Source organism: Bos indicus, chromosome 16, assembly GCF_029378745.1.
Source record: "Bos indicus isolate NIAB-ARS_2022 breed Sahiwal x Tharparkar chromosome 16, NIAB-ARS_B.indTharparkar_mat_pri_1.0, whole genome shotgun sequence".
NCBI lineage: Eukaryota > Metazoa > Chordata > Mammalia > Artiodactyla > Bovidae > Bos > Bos indicus.
In genome coordinates this window covers 55907614-55935135 of record NC_091775.1, presented here as the reverse complement: position 1 = coordinate 55935135, position 27522 = coordinate 55907614, and the positions used below count along the sequence as shown (strand labels likewise).

Here is a 27522-nt window from a genome sequence, read left to right as displayed (position 1 = left end):
TCTATTCTAGTTATTCCCAGTTTTATTTGCCAATTGCTTTTTCACTAATCATCCTTCAATATTGGAAAAACTTGAGGGCTTTTCTCTCCTCCTACTAGGTGATCACATTGGCATTGATTTTTTTAACCTTGTTTATGATGCTTTTTGTTATAAAAGTTTTAAATTTATATACAATCAAACTTATCAGCCTTTTCTTTTATGGCTTCAGGGTTATATCCTGCCTAAAAAGGGCTAAGACACATTTTAGTTATTATATCTTCATTACTATGTTGTTGTGTTGTTGTGCTTAGTCACTCAATCGTGTCTGATTCTTGTGACCCCACAGATTGTAGCCTGCCAGGCTCCTCTGTCCATGGGATCCTTCAGGCAAGAATAATGGAGTGGGTTGCCACTTCCTTCTCCAGGGGATCTTCCCAGCCCAGGAATCGAACCCAGTTCTCCTGCATTGCAGGCATTACTATGTTGATAACTACTAAATTTTAATCTCAGCCTAACCTCTTTGCCAAGATACAGACTTACATAAACAGTTACTTGCTCAATATCTCTATGTAGATATTTCACAGGTGTCTCAAACTGAATATATCTAAAATGGAACCCATGGTTTTTCCTCCTCAAGCTGTTCCCCTTTCCATTACATCTGTAGTAGATTCCCAGAAATGGGATTGCCAAGACAAAGAGCATGAGCAAAATGTGTGTAATTTTGATTTACGGCCCAATTTCCTTTCAGAGGGGTTATATAAGTTTATACTTATGCTAGCAATTAGCTATTTCTCCATGTTCTTGTTAACAGGGTATGTAACCAAACTTCTGGATATTTGTAATCTGGTAGATTACAGATTTGTAATCTGATAGATAAAAAATAGTACTTTGGTGTAGTTTTAATTCATGTTTCAGTTATTATGAATAAACCTGAGCAGATTTTCATGTTTAAGGGCAATCTGAACTTCTTGTTTACTACCCATTTTTAGGTCACTGGCCTAGGTTATTGACCAATAAGGAGCTCTTGATGTATTAAGGAGATATCATCTGTAATATGAGATGCAAATGTTTTCCCTTAGTCTTTAATTTTTTGTCTCATTATTGTTTTACCATGCAAAATTTTTAAATATTTATATAGTCAAATCTATCAATATTTTCTTCTATGCTTTCTGGGTTAGTCAATTAGAAAGGCCTATTCAAGATTATAAAGGAATTGTTTTGTGTCATCTTCTACTATTTTCATGGTTTCACTTTGTATTTTTTAAATCTTGGATCCATTCACTGGACGTTATCCTGTTGAATAGAAGAGTGAGACTAAAGAATAAAATGGACATGCCATTCCTTTGCTTAAAATCCTTTAATGGTTTTCTACTGGTCTTAAGATCAAATTTCAAATTCTTAACACAGTCTATTAACTCCAATGTGATCTGGCCCTGTTTCTTCTGTAAAATCATTATGTAACATTCTTTATTGCTCTCTGGATCTCATTGGGTTTCTTTCAGTTCCTGAAACTTGTTATGCTTTTTCATGTCTCAGAATCTTGGATGAACTGTTCCAGAACCAAAGTTAAATCTCTCTGTAATACATTGTTAAATTACCCAGGGCTTCTTTGTAGCACTCATTAACTCTAATTATTTATGTAATTATGAATTCAGTAGCTGTCTTCTGTGCCAGATTATAATTCTCCACTAGAACAGACACTCTAGGCATCTTGTTCAGTACTGTAGCTTCTGTTCCCAAGCACAGTGGTGGAAGTATAGTAGCTTCACAGATATTTATTAAATGAATGAATAAATGAAAAATAACAGGTTTAATAAATTCTTTGGTAACATCTAATTTCATTTTTCTGATTATTAGGTCACCAAATAATCTGATATACTATATTGTTCTCCTAACAAATACATTGTGGATGCATTCAAACCACCAAGTACAACTCACCTCTTGAAAATTATGTTGAGTGAACTTGTCTGCTATCCTTAGCAACTCACGACATGAATGTGTGTCAGCAAAAGCCCGAATGCCCAGGCAGTTTGAAGGATCTAATTGTCTCTTCAGGAATTCACAACAGGCTTCTTGTATTTCTGCCAGCTGGAGGAGGCAAGCAGCTGGCAGGAGGGTCTGAACATTGCCCTCTTCCACAGTTATCTGGGAGGTATATGCAAAGTCTATCAGTAGTTCCATAGCCCTCTCATCTATGTCTCGGATCACTACTTCTGTCTGACGGCTCTCTGCCAATTCTCCTGTAAACATAGCTCGGAAGTAGGGACTACAGGCTGACAAAATGACTCGATGGGCATATATCTTCTTAGCGCCCACAACTAGCACCACATCGCATAGCTCCCGGTGTTTTCTCAGAAGGTTAATCACTTCCAAGGTTTGTCGAGGGTGCTTGTCTGAGATATAGGGCATGCGGGCTGGTTGGGGAACCCCTTCTGGCAATTTGTTGGGGTCTCCAAGGGTGCAGCGGCTTGTTACATCCATTCCAGTCTCTCCTGGCCGAATGTTGGTACACCTGCAGGAATGGGGGTAGGAGAGAGAAAAGAAGATGGCAATATTTTTAGAAGCTCATTCCAGCATTTCATTTGTATTTCATATGTAGAGATTCAGGTGTTAATTTAGTAAGTAAATGCCACAACAAATTATTGACAAATAATTAGAACTAAAATATTTGGATTTTCATAACCATCACACTGTATCAACATGGAGAAAAAAAGAGAATCTGTGCCCCTCAGTTAAGATGGTAACTATGTTTTTGACAAATATTTTACTTTTTTTTTTTTTTTTTACTATTTTTTATAGTTTACAAAGCATTTAGCTATGGACTAAGGAAAATTCAAAGGAATATAAAGAGGCAATCAGGAAACCTAATTATCTAGAACAAGGAGATATACATGAATAGCCAGAAAGAGGGTAACCAGGATAAAAAATGTGATTCAGAAAGGCAAAAATCTATGAAATATTTGTTTATACTGGAATGTATACCTGACTGGCATAAGCTCTCAGTTACTACAAGGGTATGTATTTGTGTGTGTGTGTGAAGTAGGAATATTACATGGGGTTTTTCCAGAGTTTAGGTGAAATATGCAGCACACATGCTTCAGATCACTATACTTCTGTTCCTGATTCTATACTTGCTGGGCAGTCTTCTGATGTACAATTCTTTCAAAGGTATTATGTTATTTAAAAGGGAGGTAGGTGACTCCAGTGTCCTGATGACTGGGTTTTAGGTCAGCCTAAAGTTAGTCTCAGAAACTAATCATCTATGACTGTACTGAGATAATGTAATATCTGGTCCACAAGGGACAGTGTTTTTTAGTTTACTACCTCTAAAGCTGTAGCACCAACAAGACCTACAATATAATAAAACACTAGAGTGTTAAGAGAATCCCCTGGGAAGGAAAGGAGACTCTAAAAGAACATTTTAGGAAGAAGAAACTACATTCAGTTCTTTGCAATCTGTTTTTCCAAAGCACTTATAAATTTAATCTATGCTTGGCCTGAGCCTACAGGTAAATGTATTCTATAGTACAAACTATTCATAATACCTGACATCTGGCAGAAATAGCACTATTTATGCCTGACAATTTAAAACTGAAACTGAAAGCTGAGCAGTTAAAAAATAATTTTTACCACCCACATAAACAACCAAAAGAGCCTTTAGCCACAGTACTTTATTGGTGTCGTTTGTAGTAGATGCTGAAAGAATAAATCAAGAGGTTAACAGTGGTGCACTCCAGCTTTAAAAAAGAACCACCATTAAAGACAAGACCAATTCAAAAATTCCCATTATAACACTGACATTGTATGTTGAAATTAAAGAGTTTTTGTTGCAATCTTAATTATGTACATAAAGATGGTACTGTTGAACCCAGATATAAACAATTTTTATTTCACCCAAGTACATGGAAGCTAATTTCTACATATCTACTTAAGTTCTGTTTTCTATGCTCTCTATACACATTCTTGAGAAGTACATTTAATCTCATGGTTTCCATCGCCCGTATACAAATGACTAAAGGATTCTTAACTCCTACCTGGGTAAGTTCTGAATTCAGATCCATATGGATGTCCCCAAATCACTCAAACTCAATATATCTTAAATACTAAAACTGATTCCTTGACTCCTTGACTACTTTCACCCAAGTACATGTCTCTCCTCTAGTCTTCCCAGAGCAATTAAAGATAATTTCATTGTTCTACAAACATTTTGGAGCCCTTTTCCTTCCACATACCCTCAAATGCAACCCATCAGCCAATTCTGACATCCAAATACCTAGAATCCAACTATTTCTCTTCATTTTCCACTAGTCTCATCCTAATTCCTGATCCCTGGGTTGGGAAGATCCTCTGGAGAAGGAAACAGCAACATACTCTAGTATTCTTGCCTGGGAAATCCCATAGACAGAGGAGCGTGGTGGGCTACCGTCCATGGGTTTGCAAAAAGCTGGGCACAAATGAGCAACTGAACACACACCCTAATTCAGGCTATCTTCACACTTCTTTATATGGTAGTAGCTGTCTAAGTGATCTGCTTGTTTTCACCTTTGCTGATTTATATTCTCTTCTCTAAACAACCAAAACAATCCTTTAGAAAATTCATATTGTACCATATCTCTGCTCAAAATCTTTTAAACACTCATAGTAAAAAACAAAGCCTGTAGAGCTTACGAACTTCTGTATGAGTCCTCCCCAAGCTAACTCTCTGAATTCATCTTTCATTCTCCCCTTGCTCATGGTTCTCTAGTCACACAGACTTCCTTGCTGTTTCTGGGACATGCCAAGGCCTTTCTTGCTTCAGAGCCTTAGTTCTTCTTCCTGAAAGGTTCCTCCCCAAATATCCGCAGAGCTCATTCCCTTATTTCTTTCAGATCTCTGTTCATATGTCAACTTATCAGACCACCTTACACGAGAAAGCATCTCTTACTTCTACTATCCTGTACCCTTTACTGTGCTCAATTTTTCTTCTTAAATAATTATTTCCTGATAAAATGTATTGGCTTTCTCTCCCAAGCAGAGCATAAGCTCCATGAAAACAAAGCCATTGTTCTCTTTTGCTCAATGCTATACCTCAACACCTGGATTTAGTACTCATTAAATAGTTGTCAAATGAATTAAACTGTTCTTCCTGCCAAAATAACTATACCCTCCAAACTTTCTTGTCTAGTTCCCCTGAAAGAATGCCTAGTCTGTAGCCAGGCAAACATAGACTTAAATCTTAGTTCCATCATTTACAAGGTATAATCTTGGGCAAATTGTTCAACTTCTCTGATCCTCAAGTTCATCATTTGTAACGCGGGAATAATGTACACTTACCTCACAAGGAAAGTGACAGTGTTGGAATTTGTCTAAATGTATTAATAGGTACCAGGTACTCTGACTCCAAGGGCTTCCCTTGTGGCTCAGCTGGTAAAGAATCCGGCTGCAATGCGGGAGACCTGGGTTTGATCCCTGGGTTGGGAAGATCCCCTGGAGAAGGGAAAGGCTACCCACTCCAGTATCCTGGCCTAGAGAATTCCATGGACTGCATAGTCCGAGGGGGTCAAAAAGAGTCAGACACGACTGAATGACTTTCATTTTCACTGACTCCAAAGTCAGTGCTTTATCCTGAACTTTTTTGGTCAATTGGATGGAGCGTTTGAAACGGAAATGATCTTGGCAATCTGGTTTACATGACTGTTGTTCTTAGAGGGGAGAAAAAGCAGCATGCTGCCACATGCTAGAGTACACTGCTCTTTTAGGAGCAAGAACAGGGATTACCAAGACTGTAAGAGGTACCTCACTGTAAATCTTCTGAGAAGTTATATTTAATTCTAGAAGTTATAATTAATTCTATACATTGTTATTTCTTCTGTGGTTCTGCTATTTGTTTTTGTAAACGTTTACTTAAAAAAAAAAAAAAAAAAAAACCCCTGCTCAGCCCGCATCCTGCATCATTCTCATCACCTCCAAAAAGTTCTACTGGCAAAAATGCTCCCCACCCTCAACACTCGCCATACATACCTGTACGTTTTTCTGGGCAACTTTGAAGGGAAATTATAATAAGCATCCTAGAAATGGATTGCATTCACACCTTGTCACATCTATATTTATATCTTTGTTTGGATTCTGATGGATTAAGTATTCTAATGATTTGAGGGGTGGGTGATAAACTGAAGTGTGAACTGCTCCCCCAAAGAGGAAAGTACTCTAGGAAAGCTTTTTTTAAAACCATTTTTTAAAAATTGAAGTATAATTAATTTACAATGTTGTGTTAGTTTCAGGTATAGAGCAAAGTGGGCTTCCCTGGTGCCTCAGACAGGAGACCAGGATTTGATCCCTGGGTAGGGAAGATCCCCTGGAGAAGGAAATGGCAACCCACTCCAGTATTCTTGACTGGAGAATCATATGGACAGAGGAGCCTGGTGGGCTACAGTCCATGGGCTCGCAGAGAGTCATACAGGACTGAGCGACTAACACACACACAGCAAGGTGATTCAGTTGTACATACACACTCATGTACATGCATTTGCAGATTTACATACCTATATGTTCTTTTTCAGATTAGTTTCCATTATAGTTTATTATGTGCTATACAGTAGGTCCTTGCTGCTTATTTTAAATATAGTTAAGTGTATGTGTTTATCTTCTAAACTTCTAATTTGTACCTCTCCCCCCATGCCCCCATCCCTGGTTATCCTCTTTGGTAACCATAAATTTGTTTTCTATGTCTGTGAGTCAATTTCTGTTTTATAAGTAAATTCATATGTATCTTTTTTTTTTTTTTTTTTTTTTTTAGGAAAGCCTTTAATTAAAGGTTTGGGGGAGCAAGCCTGACTGTCCAAGTGAAAATTCATCTAGAGAAACCAGAGGATCTCAAACTATTTAATTTCTCAATCTGTGGATTTCTATCCCAATAGTGAATGAAGGATAATACAATAAATATATGTATAATATATTAAATAAAGCAATTGAACTCAAATAGTATTTTTATTAACCTAATTTGCAAGACTAATCTACATATGTCTTAAGGTTGAAGAAGCTAAGTGGAAGGATTTTTCTGGATTCTATCCAGTTAACAAACTATGGAGACCAAACAGAGCTTTTGCCTTCTCCCACAAAAGGACTGCTAATTCTAAGAAAGAGTTAGTCTTTCTAAAACCAAAAGGGTATAAAATTTGCCAATAAGTTTAGCAGACTTTGTATTCACTAAACACTTATGAAAAGCAGAACTTCAAGATAAAGTCTGTGAATGGCATGCTGCTGCTGCTGCTGCTGCTAAGTCGCTTTAGTCATGTCCGACTCTGTGTGACCCCATAGACGGCAGCCCACCAGGCTCCCCCATCCCTGGGATTCTCCAGGCAAGAACCCTGGAGCCGGTTGCCATTTCCTTCTCCAATGCATGAAAGTGAAAAGTGAAAGGGAAGTCGAGCAGTCGTGTCCGACTCTTCGAGACCCCATGGACTGCAGCCTACCAGGCTCCTCCATCCATGGGATTTTCCAGGCAAGAGTACTGGAGTGGGGTGCCATTGCCTTCCCTGCATATTTACCATCAATTCTCTCAAACCTTAACATAACCTTAGTTTGTTCTTTACCAGCCATGTACTTCAAGGGAAGCTGATTATGTACCCAGCGATAAGGATGAAGCCTGAATTCTCTTGCAATTTTAGGTTAGGATGAAGCTAATGGCACCCCACTCCAGTACTCTTGCCTGGAAAATCCCATGGATGGAGGAGCCTGGTAGGCTGCAGTCCATGGGGTCACCAGAAGTCGGACACGACTGAGCGACTTCACTTTCACTTTTCACTTTCATGCACTGGAGAAGGAAATGGCAACCCGATCCAGGGTTCTTGCCTGGAGAATCCCAGGGAGGGGGGAGCCTGGTGGGCTGCCGTCTATGGGGTCGCACAGAGTCAGACATGACTAAAGCGACTTAGCAGCAGCAGCAGCAGCAGAAGCTAATATTGAAGAGGTTACACTGGAGACACAGAGAAAACTTGGGTCCAAGATGGTATTATCAGGTCATGCATTGACCAACCCTGGAGCCCACCTTACTTTTGGCCTTGTTACGTAAATAAAAGACTGCTATATTGATTAAGCCAGTTTGAGTCAAGAAACTGTTAATTCTAACCCCAAACTTTCTGATACCAAAACCAAGTAGTTAATATGTGAAATTAGCCACATATTCTAAATTTACTAACCAACTTGAATATAGAAAATAACCCTTGCTTTGACTGGCCAACTACTTCTGTATATTATAGAGACTCTTGCTCCATTATTATCCAATTTTCTAAAAATGGTATTGGTAAATTTAGAAGTATGGTTTGAATTTGTATCTTTTCTTTCAAATGAAGTAAAAATGTTGGAAGAAGACTAGATACTCTTTCTTCACAGTGGCTGGCCCAATTCCTATTGGGCTGTTACATTAAGTATTAAAATACTATTTCTCTAACACCAGCTAGGGAGAAGGCAATGGCAACCCACTCCAGTACTGTTGCCCAGAAAATCCCATGGATGGAGGAGCCTGGTAGGCTGCAGTCCATGGGGTTGCTAAGAGTCAGACACGACTGAGTGACTTCACTTTCACTTTCCACTTTCCTGCATTGGAGAAGGAAATGGCAACCCACTCCAGTGTTCTTGCCTGGAGAATCCCATGGACGGACAGGCCTGGTGGGCTGCAGTCCATGGGGTTGCACAGAGATGGACATGACTGAAGTGACTTAGCAGCAACACCAGCTATGTGAGGGTGCTTGGTAAAAACACAGATTCTTAAGAGGGTATGGTTCCAGAGTCTGCATTTGCAAGTGCATTATTTTAACACAAATTAAAGTTTCACTAATAACTGACTGCTGCTGCTAAGTCGCTTCAGTCGTGTCCGACTCTGTGTGACCCCAGAGATTGCAGCCCACCAGGCTCCCCCGTCCCTGGGATTCTCCAGGCAAGAACACTGGAGTGGGGCGCCATTTCCTTCTCCAATGCGTGAAAGGGAAAAGTGACAGTGAAGTCACTAAGTTGTGTCCGACTCTTAGTGACCCCACGGACTGCAGCCTACCAGGCTCCACCATCCATGGGATTTTCCAGGCAAGAGTACTGGAGTGGGGTGCCATTGCCTTCTCCAAATAACTGACTAATGATTCCAAATAGGAAAAGGAGTACGTCAAGGCTGTATATTGTCACCCTGCTTATTTAACTTATATGCAGAGTACATCATGAGAAACGCTGGACTGGAAGAAACACAAGCTAGAATCAAGATTGCCGGGAGAAATATCAATAACCTCAGATATGCACATGACACCACCCTTATGGCAGAAAGTGAAGAGGAACTAAAAAGCCTCTTGATGAAAGTGAAAGTGAAGAGTGAAAAAGTTGGCTTAAAGCTCAACATTCAGAAAACTAAGATCATGGCATCTGGTCCCATCACTTCATGGGAAATAGATGGGGAAACAGTGGAAACAGTGTCAGACTTTATTTTGGGGGGCTCCAAAATCACTGCAGATGGTGACTGCAGCCGTGAAATTAAAAGACACTTACTCCTTAGAAGGAAAGTTATGACCAACCTAGATAGCATATTCAAAAGCAGAGACATTACTTTGCCAACAAAGGTTCATCTAGTCAAGGCTATGGTTTTTCCTGTGGTCATGTATGGATGTGACAGTTGGACTGTAAAGAAGGCTGAGCGCCGAAGAATTGATGCTTTTGAACTGTGGTGTTGGAGAAGACTCTTGAGAGTCCCTTGGACTGCAAGGAGATCCAACCAGTCCATTCTGAAGGAGATCAGCCCTGGGATTTCTTTGGAAGGAATGATGCTAAAGCTGAAACTCCAGTACTTTGGCCACCTCATGCAAAGAGTTGACTCACTGGAAAAGACTCTGTTGCTGGGAGGGATTGGGGGCAGGAGGAGAAGGGGACGACAGAGGATGAGATGGCTGGATGGCATCACTGACTCGATGGACGTGAGTCTGGGTAAACTCCGGAAGTTGGTGATGGACAGGGATGCCTGGCATGCTGTGATTCATGGGGTCACAAAGAGTCGGACACGACTGAGCGACAGAACTGAACTGAATGAATTTGACTAATAAATAAAATTTCTTAGTGGAAGCTGTCAGTTTTTACAAAAAGAATGTTGACCTAAGATGAAAGGAAAAAACAATGTGAAAAAAGTAATGATTCAAAATGCAGCTATAAAGAGAAAAAAATGTAACAGCAAAGTCACTGACAAACACATAAAATAAAACAAGGATTCGGATTTACCAAAATGTCAGTAAACCTAAAAACTTCTGTAAACAGGCATCAGACATTATATATGAAATAATTTTAACAAATAATTCCTACACTTGAATTTCTATGTATAATGGGAACAAAAAAGGTGTTATTAATTTTTTTATATTATTCTTACACATTCTGTGGGAATGGGCAACATTTACTTCAGAGACAGATGGTGCTTTAAAAAAAAATATCTGTTTAGGCCTTTTAATTATAAAATGCAAGGTGATAGCCCTTGGAATGATCATTAGATGTCCTTCATTTGCAGTACTTTTTGGTTTCTTATGTTTTGAAATTTAAATTGAATTTAAATATCATTAGGAGGGCTTGGAATCTTAGTTCACACAGTCCCCACCACTCTCTGTCTTACATGAAGTTATGCCATGCACTTATATGAACTATCTAAAAGATAAAAGAGGACTTTGTTTTTTAGTCTCTGTTTTTATTCTTGCCAGGAAAATCCCATGGACAGAGGAGCCTGGAAGGCTACAGTCCATGCAGTCACAAAGAATCAGACATAACTGAAGTGACTGAGCACAGAGCACTAGAGGTATCAAGATTGGAACAAAAAGACCCAAACTACTCAGTATAAAAAAGTAACGGTAATTTCAAAGGGAGAAAGTTTTAGGGGGAGAGAGAATTAAAGCAGAAAGAACTGCCATACGACCCAGCAATCCCACTGCTGGGCATACACACCAAGGAAACCAGAATGAAATGTGTACCCCAGTGTTCATCACAGCACTGTTTACAACAGCCAGGACATGGAAACAACCTAGATGTCCATCGGCAGACGAATGGATAAGAAAGCTGGAGTACACATACACAATGGCATATTACTCAGCCATTAAAAAGAATGCATTTGAATCAGTTCTTTTTTTTTTTTTTTTTTTGAATCAGTTCTAATGAGGTGGAAGAAACTGGAGCCTACTACACAGAGTGAAGTAAGTCAGAAAGAAGAACACCAATACAGTATATTAACGCGTATATATGGAATTTAGAAAGATGGTAACGATGACTGTATATGTGAGACAGCAAAAGAGACACAGATGTAAAGAACAGACTTTTGGACTCTGTGGGAGAAGGCGAGGGTGGGATGATTTGAGAGAATAGCATTGAAACATGTATATTATCATATGTGAAATAGATCACCAGTCCAGGTTCGATGCATGAGAGAGGGTGCTCAGGGCCGGTGCACTGGGATGACCCTGAGTGATGGGATGGGGAAGGAGGTGGGAGCGGGGTTCAGGATGGGAAACACATGTACACCCATGTCGGATTCATGTCAATGTATGGCAGAAACCACTACAATATTGTAAAGTAATTAGCCCCAACTAAAATAAATTAATTAATTAAAAAAAAAACCCAGAAAGCAAAAGAAATGAAGACTGGTTAAAAATGGTGGCAGGTTGTGACTTAAGGACAGCAACAGCCAGTGAAAAAATGTTGAATGGCTAAGAACTTTTATGGCTTCTTTCTTTATTCCTAAACATTCAGTAAAAATCTGATGTATTTGATGGCAGTTCTCAATAAAGGCAAAGAAAGCAACAATGAGTATGCAGTATTTCTAGAAAGAAGCTTGGCTGTGAAAAGAGACATAAAGTTCTACGTCTACTTAAAGAGAGTAACAGCAGGAAAACGATTATATATTGAAGCAATGAAGCAGAAGGAGGGAGAAGTTTTAAAATATATGTAAAGAGGGAGAGAATAAATGATGGAGCAAAATTCTTGAACAGTGGAATATAAAGAAATACAGAAGGATGGATCATAGATAAAAGGAAGAAGGGCTCCCCATAAGAGATCAGGGGACAGGAGTGGGAGGAAACACAGTGCGGAAACAGATAGATATTTTTGGGTAAGGAGGTGTCAGAGCTGGAGGAAGTTCATACCTGATGGCCTCTATTTTTTTTGTGAAGTAGGAGCTGAGGGAACAGATCACTTGCTGCTACTGAAAGGAGTGCTAAGAGGGTCATGAGAAGACTGGGTGAGGATGTGAAACAGCTGTTGTGGGGAATGAGCAAGCATTGATTTTGGATAACACTGTTGGCTCAATGATATTAAAGACTCTGACTACAGTAGCATGAATTCCCCGTGGCTGGTTTTATCCAGCAACAATCTGCAGCCCAAATTAGAGAATATAAATGCCTGCATTAATCTAGAATCTAGAAATGCCATGTACATACTCAAGAGTTGAGTGAGTAGTGGCCAGAAAATGGTTGAAGTGGTTGTAGGAGTAAACTGTGTAAAAACACAAGAGACAAAAGCCATGTTGATTATGACTAGGTCAAAGAACAGATGGAGTGAGCATTCAAGAGGTTACAGTCAGAAAACAAGTTATTAGGACATAACGATTTCAGAGACAGCCTTTCTGAGTGAGAGTAGGAATGAATTTTTGAAGTGAGTGAAGGTGAAATTCCTAAGGATTTTTAGGAGGTTAAGGAAATGCAGGCTAGGTAAATGGATGGGTCATTCCCATGAAAATAAAAATCTCCTTAAAAGATAGAAGAATCAAGTAATGTGCATGTAGAAAACATAAACCAAACAACAAGTAAAATATTTTAAATCTTCTTCATTTTTACTAAAGGAATATTACAGTTTTAGTACCTTTCTATACCACTTCCCAGGTAGCACTAGTGGTAATGAGTCTGCCTGCCAATGCAGGAGACACAAGAGACATAGGTTCAATCCCTGGGAGGGAAGATCACCTGGAGGAGGAAGGAAATGGCAACCTGCTCCAGTATTCTTCCCTGGAAAAATTCCATAGGCAGAGAAGCCTGGTGGGCTATAGTCCATAGGGCCATAGAGATGGACATGACTGAGCGACTAAACAAAAAGTACATTCAAAAAAAGCCTTTCCACATATCCAAAATGTGTGAGTCAACTTAAATTGCAAAGCTATCATGGCACTTCTTCCTCAGATCTACTTCAAAAGTAAGTCTTAACTGAGGAAAGAGTCATTTTCTCTTTCTTTAGCTTGGAATTGTGCTCCCTATCTACTAAACAAGCATCTCTCCTTTTATACTTCAAAAATTTGTCTTAATTTGGACACAGATTACCTCTCTTGGGGCTTCCCCAGTGACTCAAATGGTAAAGAATTTGCTTGCACTGCAGGAGACTCAGGTTCGATTCCTGGGTCAGGAAGATCCCCTGGAGAAGGGAATGGCAACCCACTCCAGTATTCTTGCCTGGAGAATTCTATGGAGAGAGGAGCCTGGTGGGCTACAGTCAATGGGGTTGCAAAGAATTGGACTCGACTGAGTGACTAACACTGGCTGCTGTTAAAAGATTCAGCTGAGGTCACCTTCATTTAAAGTCCCAAGCACACCTGTATAGGGACAGCTAGAGATCTGTGCATACAAATCCTTAAAACAGAAATAACATCTCAATGCTCCAGTGCTGCTTATTAGAAGAGCATCCACTAGGCACTACATTCCAGACCTGATTCCGTACCAGAAAGCCAGGCTGTTAATTCCTTAATCTGAAAATAGTTCATGAATACTTCAATTCTAAGACATCTCATCTCTGTTTACTGGGTGAAACAAGGGTCAGCACTAGGTGCCTTGGCCCGGCAATCAAGGCAAGATGGAGGAAGGTCATGCAAACAAGCTGGTTTCTCCCTTTACGTCAGAAAAACAAATCTTCCTAGGGTACCTCTCAGCAACTTCCACTGACATCTCATTGGCAGCACTGCGTTACACGTTTTTCTTATTTAGTTGCTAAGTCATGTCTGACTCTTTTGTGACCACAAGGACTGCAGCCTGCCAGGTTCTTCTGTCCATGTGATTTTCCAGGCAAGAATACTGAAATGGGCTGGAATTTCCTTCTCCAGGGGCTCTTCCCAATCCAGGGATCGAACCTGTGTCTTCTGCGTTGGTGGTGGTTATTTTATCAGTGAGCTACCAGAGGAGTCCCATACGTGTTACATAAGCCACCCCCAAATGAAAATAATATTAAAGATATAAAGTATAACATTTATTTTTCTTGTGTCTAAATAGAAGGAGGAGGAAAGGGAGATGTGTTGAGCAAGCCAACCTACAGGGTATGCCACACCAAGAAAGAGCCAAATCAAGCTGGTGTATCTTATAATTTATTTTGAGGAATACATTTTAGACTGACTAGAATAAATCAGCAGAGAAGGCAATTGCACCCCACTCCAGTACTTTTGCCTGGAAAATCCCATGGACGGAGGAGCCTGGAAGGCTGCAGTCTATGGGGTCGCTGGAGTTGGACACGCCTGAGCAACTTAACACTTTCACTTTTCACTTTCATGCACTGGAGAAGGAAATGGCAACCCACTCCAGTGTTCTTGCCTGGAGAATCCCAGGGACGGGGAAGCCTGGTGGGCTGCCGTCTATGGGATCGCACAGAGTTGGACATGACTGAAGCGACTTAGCAGCAGCAGCAGCAGCAGAATAAATCGGAAATTCTAAAGACAAGAGATCTGAACGGGATTTGCCTTTTGATGTTGAACTCAAGGAGCTCATCTGATCTTCACCATGAGTGCACACTGTCAATAAAAACTCTAGATACAACTAAATAAGACCCAAAGAATCTAAAGCTTCTTACCCACTGATGAACCTTCCCTGGGTTTTCATCTTAGGCCCCACCTGAGACACCCCTGGTACTCCCTAGGATTCTGTTTTTGGCATTCTCCTTTTCTGTTCTACTCTCATTCACACATACAACTTCAAGAATCTTCTGCATACTGGTGACTCACAATTTTCAAACCATTCTTCTGCTATAGACCCATATTCCAATTATATGCTGGCTATCTCTGCCTGGCTGTTTCCTAGACATAATAATCTAAAGAATGTAAGAGAGAATCTATTCTTGGCTTAGTGAAATCTGTTCTCTTTCTGTATTTTTTATTTCATTATGGCAGCACTAACCTGAGATCTTTGGAGTTGCTTGTATCATTACCTTTTCCTCACTCTATATTCACCAAATCCTTTTGATTTTACTATTAAACAAACTCTCAATTCCAAACTCTTCTCTCAATCCCTACTGCCATGTATCTACTTCAGGCTCTCATCAGCTTTAACTACCACAGCTTCTTTTTTCCTTCATTGCTGCACAGCTTGTGGGATTAGCTCCCCAAGCAGGGGTTGAACCCAGACCCTCAGCAGAGAAAGTGCAGAGCCCTAACTTCTGGACCACCAGAGAATTCCCCACAAACTCCTTTAAATTAGTACTTTTTGCTATCCTTTCTTCCTTCTTTCTAGTCCACATCCTATCTTCTTAAATATCAGCCCAAAGAACAAATCTCAATTGTATAACAACATCCATTGGTTCTTAAATACCTAAAGGGTATAGACTCTTTCCAGTGGTTGTAGCCTCACTTTTCGTGCTCTTTCCCCCTACCTTCCTTTCCCTTCTTCCTCCCTCATATACTCTATACTCCAGATATACTTTATACTTACCATTCTATACATGTCATACACTTTCAGATCTTGGGATCTTTTTGTTTTTTGGGCAGCACAGCCGTTCCTTCTGTTTATGGCATATTTTACTATCTCCCTTCTTTAATTCTTATCCTTTCAAGTATATTCTTTACTTTAAAACAAATTCTTATCCTTTCTAGAAGATCCAGCTCACATATTACCAACTCTGTGAAGCTTTCTTCATCTCTACAAAGCAGAGGTGTACATCTCTATTAAAATCCTTCATGATGCATTATAGTATCTATTTATATGTCTTTCCATCACTTTACCTGTATATATGCAGTAAACAAACATAAAACAAGTACGATATAAATGATGAGTGAATAAACCAATTCATAATAAAATCGGGCCCAGTTTCCTATATTTAAGATGGAAGAATTATACTGCAAAATATTTTAGTGTCTCTAAATTATACCAATGATTAAAAAATAATATCTTGGGAACTAGTCACACTGTTGGTTAGACTATAGACAGGTATAATCTCTAAGGATGGGAATTTGTAATTCAAAGTTTTAAAATGCACATACTCTTTGGGGAATTTTATATCTAAGAATTTATTTTATACTTATACAATTGGTCAAAAACCACATACAAAGACATTCATAGAAGAACTGGTTGTAACAGCAAACTATAAAATAACTTAAATGTCTCTCGAAGGGACTGGTTAACAGTACCTACAAGTAACAGGTGGGTCTAAATATATTTGTCATAATTTACTGCTTATTTAACTTATATGCAGAGTACATCATGAAAAACACTGGGCTGGAAGAAGCACAAACTGGAATCAAGACTGCCAGGAGAAATATCAATAACTTCAGATATGCAGATGACACCACCCTTATGGGAGAAAGTGAAGAGGAACTAAAACTCCTCTTGATGAAAGTGAAAGAGGAGAGTGAAAAAGTTGGCTTAAAGCTCAACATTCAGAAAACTAAGATCATGGCATCTGGTCCCATCACTTCATGGCAAATAGATGGAGAAACAGTGGAAACAGTGTCAAACTTTATTTTTCTGGGCTCCAAAATCACTGCGGATGGTGGTTGCAGCCATGAAATTAAAAGACACTTACTCCTTGGAAGGAAAGTTATGACCAACCTAGACAGCATATTAAAAACCAGAGACATTACTTTGCCAACAAAGGTCCGTCTAGTCAAGGCTATGGTCTTCCCAGTAGTCATGTATGGATGTGAGGGTTGGACTATAAAGAAAGCTGAGCGCCGAAGAACTGATGCTTTTGAATTGTGGTGTTGGAGAAGACTCTTGAGAGTCCCTTGGACTGCAAGGAGATCCAACCAGTCCACCCTAAAGGAGATCAGTCATGGGTGTTCATTGGAAGGACTGATGTTGAAGTTGAAACACCAATACTTTGGCCACCCAATGTGAAGAGCTGACTCATTTGAAAAGACCCTGATGCTGGGAAAGATTGAGGGCAGGAGGAGAAGAGGATGACAGAGGATAAGATGGCTGGATGGCATCACCGATTCAATGGACATGGGTTTGGGTAGACTCCGGGAGTTGGTGATGGACAGGGAGGCCTGGCATGCTGTGGTTCATGGGGTCGCAAAGAGTAGGACACGACTGAGCGACTGAACTGAACAAGATAATATGTGAAGTGAAAAAAAAATAGAGAAAAATGTGAATAATTGCAAATATCAGTGCTTTTTAAAAAGAGGAGATGTTCTACATATGCATTACAATACTGTGAAAGAATATGTAAGAAATTGTTTTCAAGTGGTTCCTCTGGAGAGGAAAATTGGGAGCTACAGTCAGCACTGGGAGACTTAAGTTTCACTGAATATCCTATTTTATCTTGGAAATTCTGTAGCATTTACACATAATAGCTAGTTAAATAAATTAATGCAATGAAGCTTTGCTAACAAAATGCTAACTGGCTTCATAAAACTTTATGATTAAGCATCAGAATACCCTAATGTTTTTGCAATCTTTTCCTGTTCGTAGCTTTTTTCCCCCTCATGGGAAAAGTCTGTAGGTACTTCAGCTATTCATTCATTCAAACAATTATTCAGTGATCACCAGGTGCCAGGGATACAAAGATACAGAAGACACATGAGACTCAAAGAGCTTCCACTGTAGCAGAGAGAATGAACACGTATTCAATATAAACAGTTATTTCTCATTCAAAGCTTCTCCAATAGCTGGTAAGCATAAACCCAACCTTACTTTCCAGAGACTGCTGTCTGGGTTGCTGGCAGCAAGAATCACAGCCCAATAAGGAAAGGGTAGGGAATGTGACCACAACTTAACGCAGGTAGCAGGTAAAAGTAAAACCTGGGAGCAATGATAGGCCAAGCTCTGGCCAAGTGATGGTGATGAAAAAAGAACAGTAACTCAACAATTAATGCCACCAGAATTCTCCAACATGATTTTAAACAACTGGCAATATTTCATAATAAAGCAAGACAGAAAAATGAGTGATTAAGTAAATATTTTATATAGGAATTAATGACAAATGAAAAACATCCCCATGCTTCCTTCTCTTTTTTTAAAAAAATAAGTTCCTATTTTAACAATTACATATGACATTTATGGCAGCTGAGGATGAGAAGCCATCAGTGGTTTTTGCAACCATGTTAGAAGCTGAAGTGACGAAGCATTTAATATACATGTTGTTAATGTCTTCATGTACTTGCAGTCAAATATTATTTCTACTTTAGAGTAAGATACAAATAAGATTAAGTGTACTATGATTTTATATCCATAACATCTTTACATCTGGAGATCTCAAATCATTTGCAAGCATTCATTAATTCCCAATATCCTGGTCAGGTACATTAGGGAAATAAACTGGGGTGACTTCTAGCAAAAGTGACACAACGAAGGTGACTAGGTCAAGGTGAATCAATAAATCCTTAACAGATTTGGAAAAAATATTTATATTCTAGTTCTTCCTCCTGGTTCTAAGTCATACTCCTATCACAACATGTTTCTTCTAAGGGTCTGCTAGATATATTTATCTTTGATGTTAAACAAAAAAGATTAAATACAGTTAAATAAATGTAAAATGAGTTTTAAAAATGAAGGACTAGAACTGGGGTGATTTTCAATAAGGATTTGAGTCCTGTTTGTTAGAACAGATTGAGAAAAAGCATTACTAAATTCTGGGGTTAGGAAGGCCTAAAATTGTCTATATTTTCCCATACATTGTTCTATTTTTCTATGGACTAAGTTATTACGTCCAATACCTTTTTTAGTCCTCAAACAATCTTCCCTGCAATGCAGCTATTTTAATTAATAGAACAAATGTACATTGAACATCAATAAAATAACCAAAACCATAATTACACATTCAATACAGTGTATTATAAGTAATCATTAGTCTTATATGGCAAAAGAAACCTCCACATTCTATAGGTAATTGAAAACCATAATCAACTCATATAGTATTATAGTACATTTAATGGTTACCACAAAAAATTACCATGTAAAAAGGAAAGTGGAAATGTTAACTACATAAACCTCCTAGCACTCTTTAGAAATTTAACTTTTATATTTTACTCTATTTTAAAAACTATTAATTTCTGATATTACTTTTGATTTATTTTAGAACAAGAATCATTAGTTCCAAGCAGAATTTGTTAAGATTTGAAAAGCTTTAAAAATTTTTTAAAATGAAACCCTGTATTATTATGTGAATTTCACTTAGTGAAACTGAAGGATTTCTTCCTAAATGCCTACCTGCGCATTGGCTTTCCTTCCATGCACCATGAAAAGTACCCTTCACCACACTCTAAAGCCGAACCTAAGACAACAGAAAAGCAGTAACTTAATAAAAACTATTTCTGATCTTTCCAGTAACAATCTCTATACAATGATTTCGTTCAGTGATAAAGAATTTTATATCCTATTATATTACACGACAGGCCTTTTGCAGATGCACACTCATAACCCTTACCTAGTTCCTTTAAGATGACCATCTTTACTGTGAATGCTAAAACGATTATACGTAAAACTGAGGGAAAGTGCGCCAAACAGTCCCAATTGCTAGGCTACTCTTGTCTCTCTCCAAAAAGTACTCCGGAGACATTTAACTCTGACCGCACTATCAACGATTCCCTACAGAGTATTCACCAGATAGCCACAGCAATACTAGCATGATGGATCGGGTAGCGAACACGCTGGCTTAACAACGGATCTGAAAGCTGGTGACTTGTCCCGAAGCGATATCAGAATGAGCAGGTACTTGCCTTTAAAAATAAACAACTCCGTTTCCGACAGCCCAGACAGAACAGAGCAGAGAAACTATGGCTCCAATACTAACATTCTCTTTACCAGCCCTTCCCTCAGTTCCCGAAACGATGTCCACCACCCACCTGGCAAGATCTCGCTGGTCCCCGGGTTAGGTGGGACGCACAGTATCCACTTCCTTCCCCCCAGATTTCAACCTCTGTCTAGGGAAGCTGTCCAGGGTGCGGAACCTCACGCCCTCAGGCAGACCAGCCCAGCACCTTCCGTGGCTCCGGGGCAGGGCTGCAGCCCGCTTGAACGCCGTTTGGTGCCCCGCAAGGCCCAGCCCCAGTGCCCCAACAGTCCCTTCTCGGTGCCCACTGACAGGTGGCGGGCGAAGCACGGCCCCTACCCAATGGGCAGCCCCGCAACTTGGGACCGCAGATTTACAAAGCGAGTCCAGGGCGCTGTCCACTGTCCTCTGCTCTAAGACTGCTAACCTACCGGCTCCGACACTTTCTCCTCTGCCTTAGTCTCCTCTGCCTCCTCTGCCCGCCGCCTCCTCTCTGGCTCCTTCTCTGCCTCAGCTAGAGCAAGGAGGATGCCGCTCCTCCAGCTATTTCCTCCCCACCCCTCGCCCCACTTCAGCCGCAGGAAGTGGTCCTGTTCCTAAATCGTTCCCTCTGGAACCCACATACTTTACCAAGAGGTTCCGGCCCAGATCAGGATATAGCTGCGCTCTTTGTTGGGGCTTCGGTCCCCTCAAAGACTGCCTGTCCTTGTACCCAGTTCCTTGTATCCCGAGGATGTGGGAGTTCATTGCTGAACTGGCAGTGTTTGACTACTGAAGGCTTCTCCTTTCTGCTTTGTTTTCCTCAGCAGAAGTTAATAGGAAGATGGGAGGAGTCACAGAAAGCCAGGAATTGTGATTTATTTGTAGCTGGTACATCTCCTGTTGGCACGATTTTTTCCCTAATTGTGGGTTGAATGATTGACACATGTGTACATGTGGTTGACATATATCTATGAGGCCACTCCCGTGTGCAAGCTGCTGAGGATCCACAGACAGATTAGAAATAGACCTGATTTTCCAGATTTCCCAGGTTGGCTTTCAAGACCCCAGGGTTTTATTCAGGATTTTAAGGTTATGTCAGATTGCCCTTTCACTTAGTATTCTATAACAAACACTTCACCAAATACTGCTCTGAATTCACTTTAGCATTAGGGAGGAAAATAATTTTTTTTTTTTTTTAATTTGTCCCTTGCCTGATTTCCCCACAGCACACAGCCACCTATTTTTCACTATATGTTTAGAAAACAAGTGATAGGGTGGAGGATACAATGTCAGTAATATTAGTGAAAGGCTGCTGCTCGTTTCCTGATAACTATTATAGGCTAAGCATGAACTTAACCACATTTTCTTTAGCTGTTCTTCACAATGGAATCTACACAGATTTTTGCAGTTGTTTCTGAAAGGGAAAGAATATCTTTTGTTAATTAGCTTGTAGTGGGAGATGGATGGTCTTTAGATCCAGACACCCATAGTTTCAAATCTTAGCCCTACGACTCACTAGATTGGTGGTCTTGGTCAAGTTTCTTAATCTCTTAAGTATTAGTTTCTTTTGTGTAAAAGAGAAACAATACCCTTTTTTACACAATTTTTGAGAGGGGTAAATTATAATGAAGATCATGTTCTGTGTCTGGCACTTAGTAGGCACTCAACAAATGTCAGTATTCTCTCCTCTTACCTTAAATGGACTTATTAATTGAGCACTTATTGCATGTCAAGTACTAACCTAGGCTTTGGAAATGGTCGTGAACAAGATAGACACCATCCTAAATTCTAGTGCTCATTCATGTGGTTATTGTGGTGCCCTGAGGACAAAAGAACAAGATGAGCAAGAAAGGTGTTGGAATGTAGGAACAGAAAAAACCAGACCCTTATCACCCTTCCCAGCATGTTGTAACTGTTGTGGAATTTTTGAGCCCTCTTGAGTAGCGTGGCCTGTCCCCCTCTTACCCCATGTAAGGAAAGGTATTTGTCTTACTCTTCTCCAAGGCCTGTATAGGGGATGCATACATACCTCATTCAATCAGCAAATGACTCACAAGACACCTACCCTGTTCCTTGTCCCCTGACTATAAAAACAGACCAAAGACCAACATTCAGAGTCAGCTCTCCCTGACTGTCAGGAAGCTGGCCCATTTTACTGGCAGTACCCACTTCTTCCCCCACTCTAATAAACTCTATTCTCCTTTCATTCTGCCTCATGTTTGGAAATTCTTTTCCAATCTGTGCATGGACCACGACATTTATGATAGTTGATTTTCCAATATGTTTTTCATTATGAGTAATTAGTCTAAACCACCTCCATGCAAATGACCAATACAGACTAATAAGAAATCAGAAGAAATCTAATGGGGACTGTGGGATAAGATTCCCTAGCATTTTTAGAAGAGATACAGGAAGAGATAGCATCTTTTCCCTTTGGCCACTGTTATGCCTGGATGAGACACCTGGAAGCACCACAACCATTTTGTAACCATGAGGGAAGGCAGAGGAGAATGAAGCTAGACAATAAGGGAGGTAGAACAGAGAGACTGAAAGAATTTGGGTCCTTCAATGTAATTTTTAAACTACTCATTCTCCCTTGCCCACAGTCCAACTCTTCGCGATCCCATGGACTGTAGCCTACCAGACTCCTCCATCCATGGGGTTTTCTAGGCAAGAGTACTGGAGTCGGGTGCCATTGCGTTCTCTGAATATTAGACATGAGGTAAGAGAAATAGGTATTTTGGTCATCTGATGCGAACAGACGACTCATTGGAAAAGTCCCTGATCCTGGGAAAGATTACGGGGAGAAGGAGAAGAGGGTGTCACAGGATGAGATAGCTGGATGGCATCACTGATGCAATGAACATGAACTTAGGCAAACTCTGGGAGACGGTGAGGAACAGGGAGGCCTGGGGTATTGCAGTTCATGGGGTTGCAAAGAGTTGGACATGACTGGGTGACTGAACGACAACAACAAAGAGCAATAGGCAAGAACAAGGTCATATACTGTCTTCTACGCTATTGTAAGAAATTCTGATTTTAAATTCTCTGGAAAAATATGTGGAGATATTTCAGCTCAATTTAGGTTTAACAATTGATCCTAAATTCAAAACCTTGAAAATTAGAAGAGGAAAATGCAGATGTTCCATTATTAACTACAGGGACAATCACATGTGGGAAAGAATATGGATGAATATTTCCAGAAATGTTCTTGCTATGATTGATGGTAAATAAAGGCTGGTTTTATTTAAATTTGGGGACTTTAATAAAGATATTTTTCCTTTGTATGAATCAATCATATAATTAATTAATGGCTATAATACAAAATAGCTGCCTTTCATAGCTAATCATTAGGCCTAGAGTGTGCGAATGACCTATAAAGGAACCAAATGTAGACAATAAGATGCTCTCAGTTTTTACTTCTCATCTGGGAATTTGAGGTAGACTTCGAGTGCAAAATAATAAGACTAAGCCAGAAAGCAGTGAATTTTGACAGGGGGTATAGGACATCCTAGGGATTTTTAGGATCTTTGAATTGGAATATGGTTGGTTTTAGGTAACATCAATTTAAATCTATGATTTAACAGCGATGAACATGGATCTCGAGTAAACAACCCAGTTGTACTTATATAAACTCCTCTGTAAAATGGAAAAAAAGCACATTAAAATATTTATGGTGCTATAGGAAGTATTAGATAATCACCACAAATTCTACAAAAACAGCCTTAAAAACAAAACACTAGGAGAGACAGATTATCCCCACTCTACAGATGAGGATGTTGAGGCATACAGGCAATTAAATCACTGACTTAAGATTCTGCAGCTAGTTAGTGTTAAGCTAGTAGGTAATGAAGTATTCACTTAAATAAAATCAATCTAACACCACTCCCCCTCATCTTAAAATTTAAAAATCTATCACTATGAATTGTGGGAAAAGCTTCTGCACAAAGCGAAAAGGCAACCTGCTAAATGGGAGAAAACATTTGCAACACATATATCTGATAAGGGGTTAGTATCCAAAATATAAAAAGAACTCACACAACTGAACAGCAGAAAACAAACAAAAAGCAATCTAATTTAAATGGGCAGATGATCTGGATACACATTTTCCCAAAGACTTACAGATGGCCAACAGGCACATGAAAATTTGCTCAGCATCACTAATGACCAGGGAAATGCAAATCGAAATTACAATGAGATATCACCTCACACCTTTTAGAATGGCTGTAATCAAAAAGACAAGAAGTCAGGTCAGCTCCCCTGATGGTGCAGTGGATCTGCCAGCCAACGCACGAGACAGTTGGATACCTGATCCACATGGTGCATGATCCCACACAGATCCCACATGATGCATGATCCCACATGAGTCTATGCACCACAATTATTGAGTCTGTGTGCTGAAAATACTGAACCCATGAGCCACAACTACTGAAGCCCAAGCACCCTAAAGCCTGTCCTTTGCAACAAGAGAAGCCACTGAAATGAGAAACCTACACACTGCAACTAGAGTAGCCCCTCTCTCTGCAACTAAGGAAAAGCCTACACAGCATCCAAGACCCAGAGCAGCCAAAATATCAGTGAAAATGTGGAGAAAAGGGAATACTGTGTACTGTTGGTGGGAATGTAAACTAGTGCAACCATTATGGAAAACAGTATAGAGGTTCCTCAAAAAATTAGAAACAGAGCTACCATATGATCCAGCAATTCTGAGTATTTATCTGAAGAAAATGAAAACACTAACTTAAAAAGATATATACCCTTCCAAGTTCATTGCTGCATCATATACAATAGTCAAAATATGGAAACAATCTGTGTCCATCGATGTATGAATGGATAAAGAAAATGTGGAGGGACTTCCTAGGTGGTCCAGTGGCTAAGACTCTGTTCTCCTAATGCAGGGGGCCTGAGTCTGATCCCTGGTCAGGGAACTAGATCCCAACTAGGTATTGCTTTTATCTTTAAAATATGTATATGAATTATAGGCAAATTGTTACTGTTTGAATGGCGAATATGTTAATGTTTGAACCTCCTTTAAATGATTTGATTTAATTATGCTCCTTAAAAACTATAACTTAACCACATTCCACCCTTGCTTAAAATATAATATAGATTCTCAGTTATCCACAGGATAAATTTAGACTCATAATTAAAGCCTATCAAAATCTATAGGACTAGTCAGCACCTAATTCAGAGGTTCTAAATCTGAGTTGGCTGTATGCCTTCAATATACTGTGAATCCTCTGCATTTAAATGTGAAGGCATGTGATGTGATTGCCTCCAGAGTCCCACTGCTTTCATTAAGGAGAAAGTGACCTAAATTAGTTTCAAATTCAAATCTGTTCCCTGCCTCCTACTAACACTCCAGTCATATGATGAATAAGTTATTAGCTAGGGTAAAGCAAAGTCATTTCACAAAATGGGATTATTTTGTGGTAGAGAAACAATCTAACATTTAAGTAACACCAATCATAAATGGAATCACCCCTGGATATTCATTGGAAGGACTGATGTTGAAGCTGAAGCTCCAATATTTTGGCCACCTGATGTGAAGAGCCAACTCACTGGAAAAGACCCCGATGCTGGAAAAGATTAAGGGCAGGAGGAGAAAGGGATGACAGAGGATGAGATGGTTGGATGGCATAACCGACTCAGTGAACATGAGTTTGAGCAAACTCTGGGAGATAGTGAAGGACACGGAAGGCTGGTGTGCCGCAGTCTATAGGGTTGCAAAGAATTGGACAAAACTTAGCAACTGAACAACAACAATGACAAAATCACAAATGGGTACAATTTTATTTCATTATTAATAACTTAGGAGGCAATAGGTAACTGAAGTCCATAAAAATGCAGGCAGACTTTAGAGCTATTCCCACAAGTAAAGAAATGGAGATTAAATAAGAAAAAGGATACCTCTAAGCATGCTGTGAACATATTACTGAGGAAAAGAGTAAATTCTCTTGGATGAGTTCTATTCAGATACTGGGTTTTCCCAGTGACTCAGTGGTAAAGAATCCACTTGCAATGCAGGAGAAAGACATTCTTGTTACTGGAGAAGACAACTCAGCTTTATAGAGATGACGGTGCTCCATAAATACATTTATAAATTTAATGCAATCCACGTAAATTAATATTAGAGTTTTGACAGAGTTAGCTGAGTTGATTATAACATTCATATGGAAGAACAGACAAATAAGAATATCCAGAAACAGACTAAAAATGGAAGCAGGAAATGGGAGGGCTCACCCTAACAGATATTAGTACAACATGTTCTAAAACCTCTATAGTTAAAACTGTGATTTTGGTGTATGAACAGACAGATGAATAAAGCAGGGTAGAAAAATCCAGAAATAAACCAAAGAACACATGGAAATTTAGCACCTGATAAAGCTGCTATTTCACATCAGTCAGGAATACATGGACTGTTTCATAAATGATACAATGTAACTGTGGAAAAAGGTAACATTGAATGTACTCTGCATAAGGAGCTGGACCCCACTGTAGTCTCAACAAAGACCTCTATGAAGGTCTATGATGACACTATGGGAAGTTCAGAAGCAGGGATGGCCCTTCAGAGTTGTCACAAGTTGGAATAAAGGAGCTGGGTCTTTCTACCCCACAACAACCAGATGTATCAGAAGTTTAAATGCAAGTAATGAAAATCTAAAATAGTACAAGAAAACAAGGATGGATTTTTTTTATTAAATATGCAGGAAAACTTCCCTGACTATAAATCAAAATCTAGAGGCAAAAAGATTGACAAATTTGAATGCATAAAAAAGTTTCCATGGAAAAAATATTACAAATGAAGTTAAGAAAATGACAATTAGGAAAAACATATTTGCAATATAGGATTCATAATGTACTAGATCTTCTAAAAATGGAGAAAGAAGAAATAATACAGATACTCTGGCAAACATATGACAGGCAGTTCACAGAAATAGAAATGATCCTTAAACTCTTGCAAATATATTCAGTCTCGCTCAAAATAAGATAAATTGCAAATTATAGCTACACTAAGGATGAGATAGCTGGATGGCATCACTGACTCGATGGACATGAGTCTGAGTGAACTCCCAGAGTTGGTGATGGACAGGGAGGCCTGGTGTGCTGCGATTCATGGGGTTGCAAAGAGTCGGGCACGACTGAGCGACTGAACTGAACTGAACCGAACTGAAGACCTACCAGTAGGCAAAAATCCAGAACTGGACAATCTGCTTTGTTGGCATGACTGTGGGGAAGGAGGCATTCTCATTAATTGCTGGTGTGTGTGCAAAATGATTGAACTTCTTTGGGCAGGGTTTTGGTAAGATTTAGCAAAATTATATTTGCATTTACCCTCTAACTCAGCAATCTCACTATCCCAAGGAAATACTTGCAAAAATGAAAAAAGAATTATGCATCAGGTTATTAACTGCAGGATTCTTTTTGGAAGCAAACGCATGGAAACAACCCCAAGGCTTCTCAATAGGGGATTGATTGAATAAGCAATAGGATAGCCACATAATAGGATTATTCAGCTAAAAAAAGAAATGAGGATGATCTCTGTATACTTGCACAGTGCAATCTTTAGGATATATTGTTAAGAAATAAAACCTAAGTGAACAGTGTTTATAATATGTTAACTTT

At 39.4% G+C, this 27522-nt stretch overlaps 1 protein-coding gene across 6 annotated transcripts in view; it reads right to left on the bottom strand.

The window, feature by feature from the left end:
- Positions 1-27522, bottom strand: part of KLHL20 (kelch like family member 20) — a 71226-nt gene that overhangs the window by 36821 nt on the left and 6883 nt on the right. The window contains exons 1-3 of one of the 6 annotated variants that reach the window (XM_019976285.2): positions 20346-20491; positions 19353-19416; positions 1918-2491 (exon numbers count right to left, since the gene is read on the bottom strand). In XM_019976285.2, the coding sequence (XP_019831844.1) occupies positions 1918-2491; positions 19353-19375 (597 nt within the window). In that variant the 5' untranslated portion in view covers positions 19376-19416; positions 20346-20491. The other 5 variants (XM_019976286.2, XM_070768897.1, XM_019976289.2 and 2 more) reach the window with 5 other exon arrangements.